Source organism: Natator depressus, chromosome 13 (genome assembly GCF_965152275.1).
Source record: "Natator depressus isolate rNatDep1 chromosome 13, rNatDep2.hap1, whole genome shotgun sequence".
Lineage (NCBI taxonomy): Eukaryota > Metazoa > Chordata > Testudines > Cheloniidae > Natator > Natator depressus.
Genome location: NC_134246.1, coordinates 26,112,521 through 26,126,576, shown reverse-complemented (window position 1 = coordinate 26,126,576; position 14,056 = coordinate 26,112,521). Strand labels below are relative to the sequence as shown.

General features: G+C 45.8%; 1 protein-coding gene and 1 long non-coding RNA gene across 2 annotated transcripts in view; one reads left to right on the top strand and one right to left on the bottom strand.

The window, feature by feature from the left end:
- PIGU (phosphatidylinositol glycan anchor biosynthesis class U) overlaps nt 1-14,056 on the bottom strand; it is a 41,486-nt gene that overhangs the window by 16,235 nt on the left and 11,195 nt on the right. Inside the window, exons 7-10 of the mRNA XM_074969754.1 lie at nt 11,619-11,716; nt 8,404-8,558; nt 7,086-7,229; nt 1,496-1,620 (exon numbers count right to left, since the gene is read on the bottom strand). Coding sequence (XP_074825855.1) covers nt 1,496-1,620; nt 7,086-7,229; nt 8,404-8,558; nt 11,619-11,716 — 522 coding nt within the window. The remainder of the gene's footprint in view (nt 1-1,495; nt 1,621-7,085; nt 7,230-8,403; nt 8,559-11,618; nt 11,717-14,056) is intronic.
- Nucleotides 6,258-12,629, top strand: LOC141997395 (uncharacterized). Its single transcript, XR_012641724.1, has 3 exons — nt 6,258-6,372; nt 6,875-7,254; nt 12,320-12,629. It is a non-coding gene; the product is annotated as an uncharacterized LOC141997395 (long non-coding RNA).

The window sequence follows — 14,056 nt, the reverse complement described above, 5'->3', positions numbered from 1 at the left end:
TGGATTTTCAAACAACATAACTTGTAATGATTTCAAAAGCTTCATAGAAATAACTGGAGCGGAGAGGCGAGGCGAGGGTGTGAGTCTTGTGAACCAACCCCCCTAGTTTTGGATTACAAAAGCCAAAGGGAAACAAAGATGGGAGGTTTCACATTTCCAGGCCTAACTAGGCCCTTTTGTCTTAAGGCTGAAATTGCTTATTAAGGAAATTGAGGTCATGTTTGGGTTAGCAATGGATTGACACAATCCAAAGAACAGCCAGGCAGGGTTGGCTGGTACTGACTGCCGTAGCCACCCCAAACCAGTCACTCCAGGAAGCAACACAAATTTTCCTGGAATGTTACACTGCCAGGCTCATTAGCTGCTGAAACATTATCTCAGCAGACATTGAAAGTCATCCTGAGGTGGTACGTCATGGAATAGGAGCCTGTGAAAATGAGCTGAAAGCTACCTGACCGTTATACCAAGTCCAATGCTCAGGGGCTAGAAAGGGTCTTTGTGGTCTAAGAGAGGCTAAGCAAATGGCTTGGCTAAATGGGGTGATCCAGTCAGCACACATTTTGAGTGTGATATCTCTCACACAACAAACTGACAACTGTGAATTATCATTTGTATTACTGTAGCACCTAGGAGCCCTCATCCTGGACCAGGACACCAATGTTCCAGGCACTGTACAAAACACAGAACTAAGTGTTAGAATGGAGAGTTCTAGTGACTGGATTAACTGTAGGACTGGTGCTCAGATTACCAGAGCCATAAACTGAGATTAGAGACACTCCCAACCCAATTCAAAGGGTGCCTGTACTTTATATCAATGATATGATGATAAATACTTTGCACTCATGAAGCATCCTTCATGCAAGGATCTCAAAGAGCTTTACAGACAAGCAATTAATCCTCAGAACAACCTGGGCAAGGAAGGAGGGAAAGTCGCTCACAGAAGTCAGAAACTCTCCCCACAAAGTTCATGGTTTGTATTGATCAGACTTGTTTCCTTCCAAGCAATGGACAGTCCAAGAGGGACAGTGCCCCCTGTGGCATGCAGTTGTATTGCATAGCCCCAGACCTCTTCTGGTTTTCCTATCTTCATCCTGCAATGAAGAGTTTTGGGGCAGGTCTACTCTTAAAACACTGCACTGGCGCAGTTGCACCGCTGTAGCGCTTAAGTGAAGATGCTTCTACTCTGATGGGAGAGCTTCTCCCGTTGGCGTAGTTAACTCACCTCCGTGAGAGGCAGTAGTTATGTCAATGGGAGAAGCTCTCCTGCCGACATAGCACTCTCAACCCTGGAGGTTAGGTCGGTATAACTACATTGCTCAGGAGTGTGGATTTTGCATGCTCCCGAGTGATGCTGTTATACCGATGTAAGTCTGGAGTGTAGAGCTGACCTAAGCCCCTCACCTCAGCCATGTCAACAAACCAAGGTTTGGATTGAGAGTGCCGCAGGGACTGTGGAAGAATGGAGGGAGGGAAGAATCAAACACAAAGAACTTACATCTGTAAAGGTGGCTCCAGAGCGGAAGGAAGGCCATGTACAGCGCTACGTCTCCCACGGTTGGGTAGGACTTGAAGATAGAAATGATGGCAAGCTGAACAAACAAGAAGAAGATGGGGTGCTCCCTAGAGAAAGGAAAAAGGCAGTGACTGGACATAACAGGTACTGGAGGAGCAGCAGCATTTGTCTCTGAAAGCTGGTGCCCAGGATTGGCAGGGACACATGAACATACTGTGGCCAGACTCCTACAAGCTTCCACACTCTTGATCTGCTTCCCCAGCAAATCTCCCAGTGCGCTGGGCTGCAAGCATTGAGTCAACTTGCAGAGGAGTATTCCAAGGGCATTTGTGTACCTACACATGGATACTTTGGGCACATACACATTGCACATATTTACACAATCATCCTGTTGTGTCCAGGCCTTTCAAGTGCTGCCTTCTGTTGTGGTAGGAAGAGCAACCAATGCTACTTCACTCTGAGATGCTTTTGCCCCACAAGGACTGTTTTGAGAAGCTCACTGCCTGACAGATTCACCCTGTGGCATAAGAGAACAGCAGCTGAATACATTCCAAGTCATCGTAACAGTCCCATCTGAAATCCAGACAGTTACTGGGCTGCTCTCAAACAGAATGGCACAGTTCTTATCACAACCCTTTAGTAACTTTCCTGAACCTTTTACTTTACTTTTGCAATGAAGGACTTTACAGAACTGGCTTTGAGTGTCCTGCTGTCCAATCCACAGCATGATCCATCTTAACTGCCAGCTGTGATCAAGCATCCCCTCCAGCTGCCTCCCAAGTCCAGGTTTTTGACTACTGTATGACATAACCCTACCTATGGGTCAATATGTATTAGGGTAAGAATTCAGCATCTCCTCAATCAGAAATATTCAGCCAGCTTCCTGCATAACTACTCCAACACAAGCATATGTATGGGTATTTTACAATTCACATTCCACAAATAGACCTCTTCCTCCATGAATGAAAGTATGTGTCACAGTCAAAGGCTGTAGGCGAAAATAATGACCTATATATTGAACTTATGACAGTGCAAGCATTTGGTACACGTATAAGAGACATATTTACAAGGATCTCCACAGTGCAGCTTTCTGCCTGTTTTACAAGCATAAGTAGTTGTAGCCGTGTCGGACCTGAAGAAGAGCACTGCGTGGTTCAAAAGCTTCTCTCTCTCACCAACAGAGCTTGTTCCAATGAGAGATATTACCTCACTCACCTGGTCTCCCTTACAAGCATGAGACAGAGGGCTAGAGTATGTAGAAAGCATCAGGCTCTAAAGCACAGTTTGTTTTTAATTAGGGCTGCTGATTAACTGCAGTTAACTCACACGATTAAAAATTAATCACGATTAATCGCTGTTTTAATCACACTGTTAAAACAATAGAATACCAATTGAAATTATTTAAATATTTTGCATATTATTCTACATTTTCATATATATTCTACTCTGTGTTGTAATTGAAATTAGTGTATATTATTTTTGAATACAAATATTTGCACTGTAAAAATGATAAACAAAAGAAACAGTATTTTTCAATTCACCTCATACAAGTTCTGTAGTGCAATCTCTTTGTCATGAAAGTGGAACTTAAAAATGCAGATTTTTTTGTTGTTACATAACTGCACTCAAAAACAAAACAATGTAAAACTTCAGAGCCTACAAGTCCACTCAGTCCTACTTCTTGTTCAACCAATCGCTCAGACAAAAGTTTGTTTACATTTACAGGCGATAATGTTGCCCTCGTCTTATTTACAATGTCACCACAAAGTGAGAACAGACATTTGGCATGACACGTTTGTAGCCAGCATTCCAAGGTATTTATGTGCCAGATATGCTAAACATTCATATGCTCCTTCATGCTTCGGCCACCATTCTAGAGGACATGCTTCCATGCTGATGATGCTCATTAAAAAAAATAGCGTTAATGAAATTTGTGACTGAACTCCTTGAGGGAGAATTGTACGTCCCCTGTTCTGTTTTACCTGCATTTTGCCATACAGTTCATGTTACAGCAGTCTCGGATGATGACCCAGCACATGTTCGTTTTAAGAACACGTTCACAGCAGATTTGACAAAACGCAAAGAAGGTACCAATGTGAGATTTCTAAGGATAGACACAGCATTTGACACAAGGTTTAAGAATCTGAAGTGCCTTTCAAAATCTGAGAGGGACAAGGTGTGGAGCATGCTTTCAGAAGTCTTAAAAGAGCAACACTCCGATGTGGAAACTACAGAACCCGAACCACCAAAAAAGAAAATCAACCTTCTACTGGTGGCATCTGACTCAGATAATGAAAATGAACATGCGTTGGTCCACACTGCTTTGGATTGTTATCCAGCAAAACCCGTCACCAGCATGGATACATGTCCCCTGGAATGGTTGTTGAAGCAGGAAGGGATATGAATATTTAGTGCATCTGGCAAGTAAATATCTTACAATGCCGGCTACAACAGTGCCATGAGAATGCCTGTTCTCACTTTCAGGTGACACTGTAAACAAGACGTGGGCAGCATTATCTCCTGCAAATGTAAACAATCTTGTTTGTCTGAGCAATTGGCTGAACAAGAAATAGGACTGAGTGGGCTTGCAGGCTCTAAAATTTTACATCGTTTTATTTTTGAATGCAGTTTTTTTTTGTACACAATTCTACATTTGTAAGTTCAACTTTCATGATAAAGAGATTGCACTACAGTACTTGTATTAGGTGAATTGAAAAAATACTATTTCTTTTGTTTTTTTACAGTGCAAATACTTGTAATAAAAAAATAAATATAAAGTGAGCACTGTACAATTTGTATTCATTGTTGTAATTGAAATCAATATATTTGAAAATGTACAAAACATCCAAAAATATTTAAATAAATGGTATTCTATTATTGTTTAACAGTGCGATTAATTGCATGATTAATTTTTAATTGTGCGGTTAATCACAATTATATTTTAATCTCATGACAGCCCTATTTTTAATTCAAACGAACTGGCTTTGCAGTACTGAAAAAAAAAATTAAAATAAAGAAGAGAGACACTGAATGTTCCAGAATGACCTTCATATTTGACTTTCAGACTATGGCACTGGAACCTTGCATGCTTCAGGCACAATGAGAGCTTTTTTTTTGGTCTTTAGAGCTGTTTATACAACATTCAAAAAGCAAGGCTGAAACTGGACTGACATGTTCTTAAAGAGAGAGGACTCCTAAAGCACAGACAGCAGCCAGTTCCCAGACAGCTGTAAGAACGGGCCCAGCACAGCTATTCTTAGTACTGGTGAAGAAGGGGAGAGGATGTTGTGAAATATCCTGGAGAAGTCTGGTTCACCGCAGCAACCTCTTGGGCAGGGGCGGGCAAACTTTTTGGCCTGAGGGCCACATCAGGAAATTGTATGGAGGGCCGGTTAGGGGAGGCTGTGTCTTTCCAAACAGCCAGGCATGACCTGGCCCCTGCCCCCATCCCCTGCTTCTCACCCCCTGATGCCCCCTCCCCCAGACTCCTGCCCCATCCAACCCCCCTGTTCCCTGATGGCCCCCTCCGGGACTCCTGCCCCATCCACCCCCCGTTCCCTGATGCCCCCCCCCCAGACCCCTGCCCCATCCACACCCCCCGGCTCCCTGTCCCCTGACTGCCCCCAGAACCCCTGCCCCTGACTGCTCCCTGCTGCCCCATCCTCTCATTCCTGACTGCCCCCCTGGGACCTCTGCCCCATCCAACCACCCCTTCTCCCTGTCCCCTGACTATTCCTGGAACCCCTGCCCCTGACTGCCCCCATTCAACCTCCCTGTTCCCCGCCCTCTGACCGCCCCGACCCCATCCACACCCACGCCCCCTGACCACACACCCCCACTCCCTGCTCCTTACAGCGCTGCCTGGAGCACCGGTGGCTGGTGGCACGGCTGCACCAGGACAGGCAGCCGCGCTGCCCGGAGCTAGCCACGCACCGCGCAGCACAGAGCGCCAGGTCAGACTGGGCTGTGCAGCTGCGCTGCCCCAGGAGCTTGCAGCCCCACCGCCCAGAGCATTGCGCCAGCGGCGCAGTGAGCTGAGGCTGCGGGGGAATGGGGGGGGACAGCAAGGGAGGGGCCGGGGGCTAGCCTCCCGGACCAGGAGCTCAGGGGGCCGGGCAGGAGGGTCCCACTGGCCAGATGTGGCCCGTGGGCCATAGTTTGCCCACCTCTGGTCTTGGGAAACGCTGGTCCTGGGAAGCCCTGCATAGGGATGCTGGAAAGACTGCAAAAGTGGGGGGGAACAACTGGAGTTGTGACTCTTATGCGCCAGGTCACAACGCCACTCACTGTAATTTGGCCCAGCTGCCCTCTGTCATGCCAGCAGGGAAGGGACTTTGCCATTACGCCACCCAGCTCTGATCCAGGCCAAGTGGGGGGCCTGGACCCTCAGGGTCCCCACTTGTGCCCCTGCCAAGCTTAAGTGCTCAAAAGTGGAGGGGCACCGGCACTCCCCACTCCTCCCCCCGGCTCCAGCACCTATGGCCCCACAGTGATGCTAATGCCTTACAGCCAAGAGATATGGAGATGTTTCCTCACTCTGAATTCGCAGGGCACGGTTGTGTTTGCCTGTCACCACCCATGATCACACACTATTCTTAGCCTTCCACACTGGCAGACAGGGAGGGAATGGCATGGCTCCAACAGAGGCAGGGAACACACATCAGCTATTACCTCAGAAAACTGCCTGCACTTCTAGGGCAATCTGCAATGAAACAATCTTCATAGCTCCATAGCAGAAGAGGACAGTGCATGCTAGGAGGGGAGAAGTGTGGGAGCTTCCACGATTCCCCTTACAGGAGCAGCAACAGTCCCAAGCCTTGACACAGGCAACGAGGGCAGCACCTTCCTCAGAAAACCAGGTATTAAGACGATCTTGTCCTTGCACAGAGCATTTCATGAAAGCACTTTACAAACATTAATGGACTGAGCCGCACACAGCTTCTGCCTTGAAGGTGGTATATTCTTATCCCCTTTTTATCAATAGGGAAACTAAGGCATGGGACGAGGTAGCAAAATTGTTCCAGGCCACAGAGCTGATTCAGAGCCAGGAACAGAATCCATGAAGTCCTGGCAACCAGTCCCTTGCTCTAACCATTCTGCAGTATTACCTCCCTGGAATGTTTGAGTATCTTGTACATTCCAGTGTTACATGAAGCAATGTGCTTCTCTACAGAAAAGGCTGCATCCCACTATTCTAGGGAACAAGTAAAAAATGCAGGGTTTTTAAAGGATATGAGGTACATTTTCAGTACACCAAAGACTTAACACCCTTCCCTCCTTGAGAGAAGAGCACCGTCACTTTAGGAAGTGAGAAGGAAAGAGCTGATATAAAACCTAATTCTGCTCTTTTTCATTTCACAGCTCCAGATGTCCGACACTGACCTACACGGGTCTTTACTGGACAGTAACATAACAGCGGGCTTTGTGGGCTGAAATCATTTTTGGTGTAGGAAGTATATCAAGAAGAGAAAGCCTCTATCATTCCCACTCCTGCCAACAGAGACAGGATAGTAGTGACTCCTTAGGTTGGCAGATCACAGAGACAAAAGGGATAGCAAATAAATACACTTACTTTAGCTTTACTGCTAAAGGAATGGTGTAGAAGAAGACATTGATCTGAAATACACACACGAAGAACAGACTGAAGTGTTCAAACATCTCTGCAAAGAAGTACCAGAAGAGGCCAATGTTGGGAGTCAGATCTGGAACGGAAAGGCTGAAATTTAAAGAGAATAATCAAGGTAACATTTTAAAGCAGTTGGTATTTGACTTACTTGCTTCTATGAAATTATTGAATCTGTGTGTGCCACTGGAAGGAGAGGTGGTGGTGGAGTGCTATGTCTTACAATGCATTGTGAGGAAACCAAAGGGGAGAAAACTCAGGGAGGGAAATCACCCTCCATAGTTGGTGTCAGTCCTTCTAGCTGTCAGCACTAGTTGCATCTTTAACTAGTCTGAGAAAGTTCATCGCAGCAGTACAAAACTGAAGGTGACACATGAAACTGAGGCAGAGTGTACAAGAAAAAGGCTGTATCCACTTATTGAACATCTATGATCCCCAAGATATTTAAACGTCATCATCTAACTTTTTCCTTAATGTCTCTTTAAGGCCATTTTATACAGTTAAACACACTTACAGCTTTACTCCTGTGGAGTCCACCAACAGTGACACCTACTGGTCAATTTGGCTAATCCAAAGCACATGCCAAGAAACTTCTAGTTAATTAAAGGGAGACTGAAGAAACTCCAGTACCTTCTCCCCACCTAGTTAGTCTTCTCTAGTTCAGTGGCTCTCAACCTTTCCAGACGACTGTACCCCTTGCAGGAGTCTGATTTGTCTTGTGTACCCCAAGTTTCACCTCACTTAAAAACTACTTGCTTACAAAATCAGACATCAAAATACAAAAGTGTCACAGCACACGGTTACTGAAAAATTGTTTACTCTCATTTTTACCACATAATGATAAAATAAATCAACTGGAATATAAACATTGTACTTATATTTCAGTGTATAGTACATAGAGCAGTATAAACAAGTCACTGTCTGTATGAAATTTTAGTTTGAACTGACTTTGCTAGTGCTTTTTATGTAGCCTGTTGTAAAATTAGGCAAATGACTAGATGAGTTGACGTCCCCTTGGAAGACCGCTGTACACTCAGGGGTACACGTACCCCTAGTTAAGTGCCACTGCTTTAGTTCTTGCTGTGATGGTTTAATGGAACTTGGGTTATATATTTTTGTTATTAGTGTGTGTGTTTGTTTCCCTTGCATTGCTGGTACATTTTTCCTGAGACTAAAAGCTCTTTGGGACAGGAATGGGTCTCTGGTATGCATGGATAATGCCTATCATAGTATGGGCATTCCCAGAAAACAAATTACAACTACTTACATGAAACCATACACAGATGGGATAAAGTCCCAGGAGTTGAGGAGGAAGAACGAAAGGCAGACAATCACCACCAAGCTACAGAGATACAGCGTTGTATATTGCGTGGTGTACAACCAGAAGCCTTTGCTTTTCAGTTTCACTGGTATGAACTGACTCTGGAAACAAAACACAAACAAGGAAAATAAGAGGACATCCTGTGGATTTCTATTAACAAGACCTGACAGAAAGCAGCAAATACTGGCCCTGCTACAATGGGAGTAGCAGCATTCAGCACACTCTGCTCCAGTGTGCTCTGCCTTGGCCAATCAAATCACACACACTGTCCAGTACTTTCAGAACTGTGCCTGAAAAGTCAGGTAATTTCGCATTCAAGTAACCATAAGGGGCCATGCGGTGTGTGTGATTCCCTGATGTATGTGCAGAATTTTGGTAACTGTGCAGCCAAGCAGGCACGCCAGGTTTGGAAATCTGGGTCACCTCTGACAGAAGCTCTACCAGAATTCAGCAGCTCTAAATCAGTGAAGCTGCTTTGCCATTTGACATCCACATTTGTACTGTACATGCCTTGCCAGGGTCCTGAGAGGCTATTCTGACTCATGGCTGTAAAGGGCTCTGATGGAAGGGTGCTCTGTCCCTCTGAACCATGGCAGATTTAACATCAGAAAACTTTCCGGAACATCTCAAGCCAATTTACACAGACTTCTTGGCAGGACAGACAGAAAGTGCAGGAGAGCACCCATTTAATTCTGTACAAACCTCACAAGGGAGGCAGTGAAGTGCAACAAGAAATCCTGATAAACAGAACATCCTTTGGCAGCTCTGAATGCTTTTGAAAGTCCCCTTATAAATCCAAAGTCATTAGATGTTCGCGTATCATCCCAGGTCACCATCTCTGGAAACACTACGCTTATGCTCTGCAACTGCCATGCAGATGTTTTGCTTAAAATAAAGAGAAGTGCATAACTGGGACCATATGCAGGGAACTCACTGCTCCCCAAAGAACAGCAGGGTCTCTTTTCAGATTTAACAAATAGTTTTGACTTTGTAGATGCTCCATTACAGCGAAGATTTAAAACAACAATGAAATTTTCTGGATGTTTTGGAGAAAAATGAAAGACATTTACACAGGGGGAAGGAGGAAGAGTCTGTAAGTGACTCTTCTCCATTTTCTTTCAAAGTTAAAGAAATTGAAAATGGGCTTCAGGGAAATCTGTAATGAACATCCACTGTAGAATCACAGAGGGAGTCATGTCAGTAGAAATGTATGACGGACAGTCATCTGGGACCTGGCAAGATTTTTTCAGACACTACTGATAAATCTCTGTACAGATGCTGGGTAAGAGTCCTTTCACTAGCATCCAAAGCCTTTCCTTGGAGCATCCCCTTGCTTTCCCAGCTAGATGAAATGAGCAACTGATCAGTTTCCATATGGCCCTTTATGATTTAGGCTCTTGGTCAAGTCACCTCTCACAACATCAGCAGAAGACTTAAGACAGGTATCAAGCCACCTGAAACCCCAGACAAAGGGAAAGGAAAGGGAGATACTGAATACCATGGTGATGGGTACGGTAGGAGCACCTAGAGCAGAGGTGGGCAAACTGTGGCCCGCAGGACCCTCCTGCCCGGCCCCTGAGCTCCTGGCCTGGGAGACTAGCCCCGCCCCACCCCTCGCAGCCTCAGCTCACTGCGCCACCGGCGCAATGCTCTGGGCGGCGGGGCTGTGAGCTCCTGGGGCAGCGCAGCTGCAGAGCCGTGGCCTGAGCCGGTGCTCTGTGCTGCGCAGTGCGTGGCTGGCTCCAGCCAGGCGGCGCTGCTGCCTGTCCTGGTGCAGCTGCGCCACCAGCCACCGGTGCTCCAGGCAGCACGGTAAGGGGGCAGGGGGGGTTGAATAGAGGGCAGGGGAGTTCAGGGGGGTGGTCAGGGGGCGTGGGTGTGGATGGGGTTGGGGCGGTCAGAGGGCAGGGAACAGGGGGGTTGAATGGGGGCAGTCAGGAATGAGAGGAAGGGTTGGATGGGGCAGTGGGGGCAGTCAGGGGTCAGGGAGCGGGTGGGGTGTGTGTGTGTGGATGGGGCAGGGGTCCCGGGGGGGGGGCAGTCAGGAATGAGAGGAGGGGTTGGATGGGGAGGCATGGGGCAGTCAAGGGCGGGGGCAGTCAGGGGACAGGGAGCATGTGTGTGTGTCTGTGTGTGTGTGTGTGTGTCTGTCTGTGTCTGTCTGGCAGGAGTCCCGGGAGGGGTGGGGAGGGGAGGGGGGCCAGGCCACGCCTGGCTGTTTGGGGACCAGCCCTCCATACAATTTCCAAAACCTGATGCGGCCGTAAGGCCAAAAAGTTTGCCTGCCCCTGACCTAGAGAAACAGATTAGATTAGTAGGTAGACACCCATTTCCAGTGAATTATCATTTCTTCCAGTGAACATGAATAGTCTCTTTACATCATCCTCTCTATTCCACAGCTTTGTGCTCTCTGCAGTAGCTATCAGAATGCATTTGTCTTTTACTTCATTAGCAAAGAGTTGCCTTCACTTTAATACCCCTTTCCAGTCTTGGGAAGGTGGCTCTTGGCCTATTGATGAATTAATCTGCTTTGCGGCTCAGTGTTCGTCTTGCAGTACTTTGGGCATCCATGAATAATTAAGGATACCATCTTCTTCAGAATCCCTGGTGCAATCTGATCAACATTCTGTTAATGGAGGAGGAATGAGGCTGGGGAAATCAGATGTTTGCAAGTACCGTAAGTGTATGCCTGGCACTGTGGGGCAAGTTAGACATCATCACTGCCTTTTGCAGCGCATTGTTGGGCCTGGATGATTCAGGCAAAAGGACTGTCACTATACCTTATGGCACTGAGGCTGAGTCACTATAGAAGAAACTCTGCTGCTCCAAAATTCTCTTTGGTGGTCACGTAACACCAAACACAGCTTTGTGTTTCAGTAAGGAGAACTGCCTGCAAATTTGCAGGCAGGGAGTAAATGAGTTTCTGCTTTCCTCCTCCTATCCATGCGACTCCTGCAAGATGTTAAACCTCCACTGGCCTGGGGAAGGATGAGATTTTTTTTTTTTCCTTCCAGATCTTGAGAACTGGCCACTGAATCTCACAGCAACAATCTCCTCTCTCCACCTAGACACAGGACCACCATTGCTGGCTGATAGGAACTGGCCCTGCATAGGATGTCAGAGGTTACAGCCAATACAGTTACTCTTAAGAGACTATTTACCTGTAGAAGATACAGCAATGCTGGTGCAAACAAGGTGAGAGGATACAATGACTGATATGTTGCTAAAGCCAGGAATATAGCACTGAGGAGGTTACTACCTGCAGGGAAGAAACAAACCTCAGTTAATAAACCATGATCATAAAGAGGGTCATATTCAAAGAGTCCTTTAAATATCGAGTCACCGCTCAAATTGGGGGAAGTACTGCACAGTACCAGCTGTGATCATCGGAACACCACAAGCAATTAGAAGGGGTAAAAATAACTATTTCAGTGTGTTCTGGAGCTTGTCCCTCTCTGTATTACAGGGACATTGAGACAAGAAGAAGGGCTCTGACAAACAGCCAATAGCATGGAACAATAATTGATGCAAGTGGTTTATATCCCTATAATTTACCTAGAGAGATTCATATAACCCAAGTCTCATACATAGAGGTCAGTCACTATTTATGTGGAAGAATGTGTAGTCTGGAGTCATTTCTGCATGAAGCAGCTGTTCTATTAACAATGTGCACTTGAGAGCCCGTTTTCACTGGAATGTCTCAGAGTGCTCTGCAAACATTACTTGAGCCTCACAAGTCAGGGTAGGGAAGTAGCATTAGCCCTATTTTACAGATGTGGAAATTTAGGCACAGAGCTGAATTAAAAATATTAAAAGTGACCTCCAATTTTGAATGCCTACATTTTTGGTTGCCCAATTTCAGATATCTCCGGGCTGAGCTAACTGCTGAGTACCTGCACTGCTCATCAACTTCAACTGAAATTGTGGGTGCTCAGATCAGGCCCAAGGCATCTCCAGTTGGACACCAATAAAAGAAAGCACCTCTGACCAGGAGCTACTTCTGAACATTTTGGCCTAATTAATTTGTTCAAAGTTAGTGGCAAAGAAAGGACTGGAAAGCAGGAGTCGTGGCTCAGTCCAAAGGGCTAACCAGTCGATCACACTAGTTCACTCTGCATCACAAACACAAATAAGCTTCTCTCCTTCACTTCCATCCTCTTTAAGAGAATGAGCAGCACAGACCCTTCACTGGGATCTCTAAAATGAAGAATCCTCTCCCTTTCACAACTACATTCTCCTAGACAGAAACCTACATGTCCTCTGCTTCAGTGAGTATTAGATTAGAGATATCTATGTGCAAAGGCTTGCTATGCAGAAATCTATCGTTATATCAAAAACTCCCAAGAAAATCTTTTACCCATAATCTGAGTCTCCCCCTGAACACATTTTCAACACTAGAGGTTGCCACATACTGATTCAGGAAACAAGCACATGGGACAATTACTACAGAGCAGTGTTTCTTAACCTTTCGATACTGGGGACTGGCTTGTCATCTTTCTAAAATATGTCCGGGAGCTCTGAAGGACTGGCGTCAGTCCATGGACCAGTCGTTGGGAAACACTGCTATAGAGCAGCTCACTGGGAATTATTCAACTTTTGTATCGCTAAGTAGGTGAACAATTATAGAGCAATACACCAAAGTGGATCTTGTTCACTTATTTTTGCAAATGTAGTTTCAAATATAAACTCCCCTGCTTCAATGGCATAGTCCAACCACTAACCAAATAGGGGTGTAGGAAGAACCTTCCCTTACAGGTATATTAGCTTGTAATTGTTTATTCTGAAGTTTGTCCCTTCTTCCTCTGAGGCATCTGCTACTGGCCACTATTTGACACAAGATAACAGAATAGACTGATCACTGGTCTGGGCCACTAGAGAAATCCCTATCTTCTTATGCGAATATTATAGAGCCGCCCAGATGCTCTGCTGATGCTGACTTAGACTAGAAAGAGAAATTTAGCTTCAACTATGAGATTAAAGGAACATTATGCCAGTGTCCCTAATTTTTTTAAATAGTAGAAGATATAGAATAGATTACACTAGGCTGGCAGCTACCTTAGAGTTCATCTGCTCCTGCTGCTTCTCTTTCCTCTGAAGCTACAGATGTCCGTAACACCACAATTTGCCGATATCAAACAAGGTTATGATTGCAGGTGAGAGTTAGACAACAGAAACAGGTGAACTCTCATGCAAATATCCTTAAGAAGAAGAAAAGAAAAAAAAAGGAAGCAACAGTGCCCCACCTCCTCCCCAAAATATAAAAGACAGAGGCAGACTGGTTTCTAAATAGAAAAATAATCAAAGTTGTCCAAGAGAGGGCACCAGCCATAAGAATCAATCAATATTTAGGGAATGTCTTTATTGCATTGTAAACTTGTGTCACTGAGATCCAGGCTTGTGGACTCATTTCCCAGGCTGTGCTTGAGCGGCCACACTGATTGTAAATAACTGCAATTGCTGGACTTGAATCTAATAGCTGTTCCAATGGGTCCACAGTGCACCATGCAGACCTTTTGACTGGAGACTGTGGCTTGAGCTGTGTCCACACTGCAAAATGACAGGGGTTGGACTCGAGTCACTGCAGGACTCGGGCTCCGAC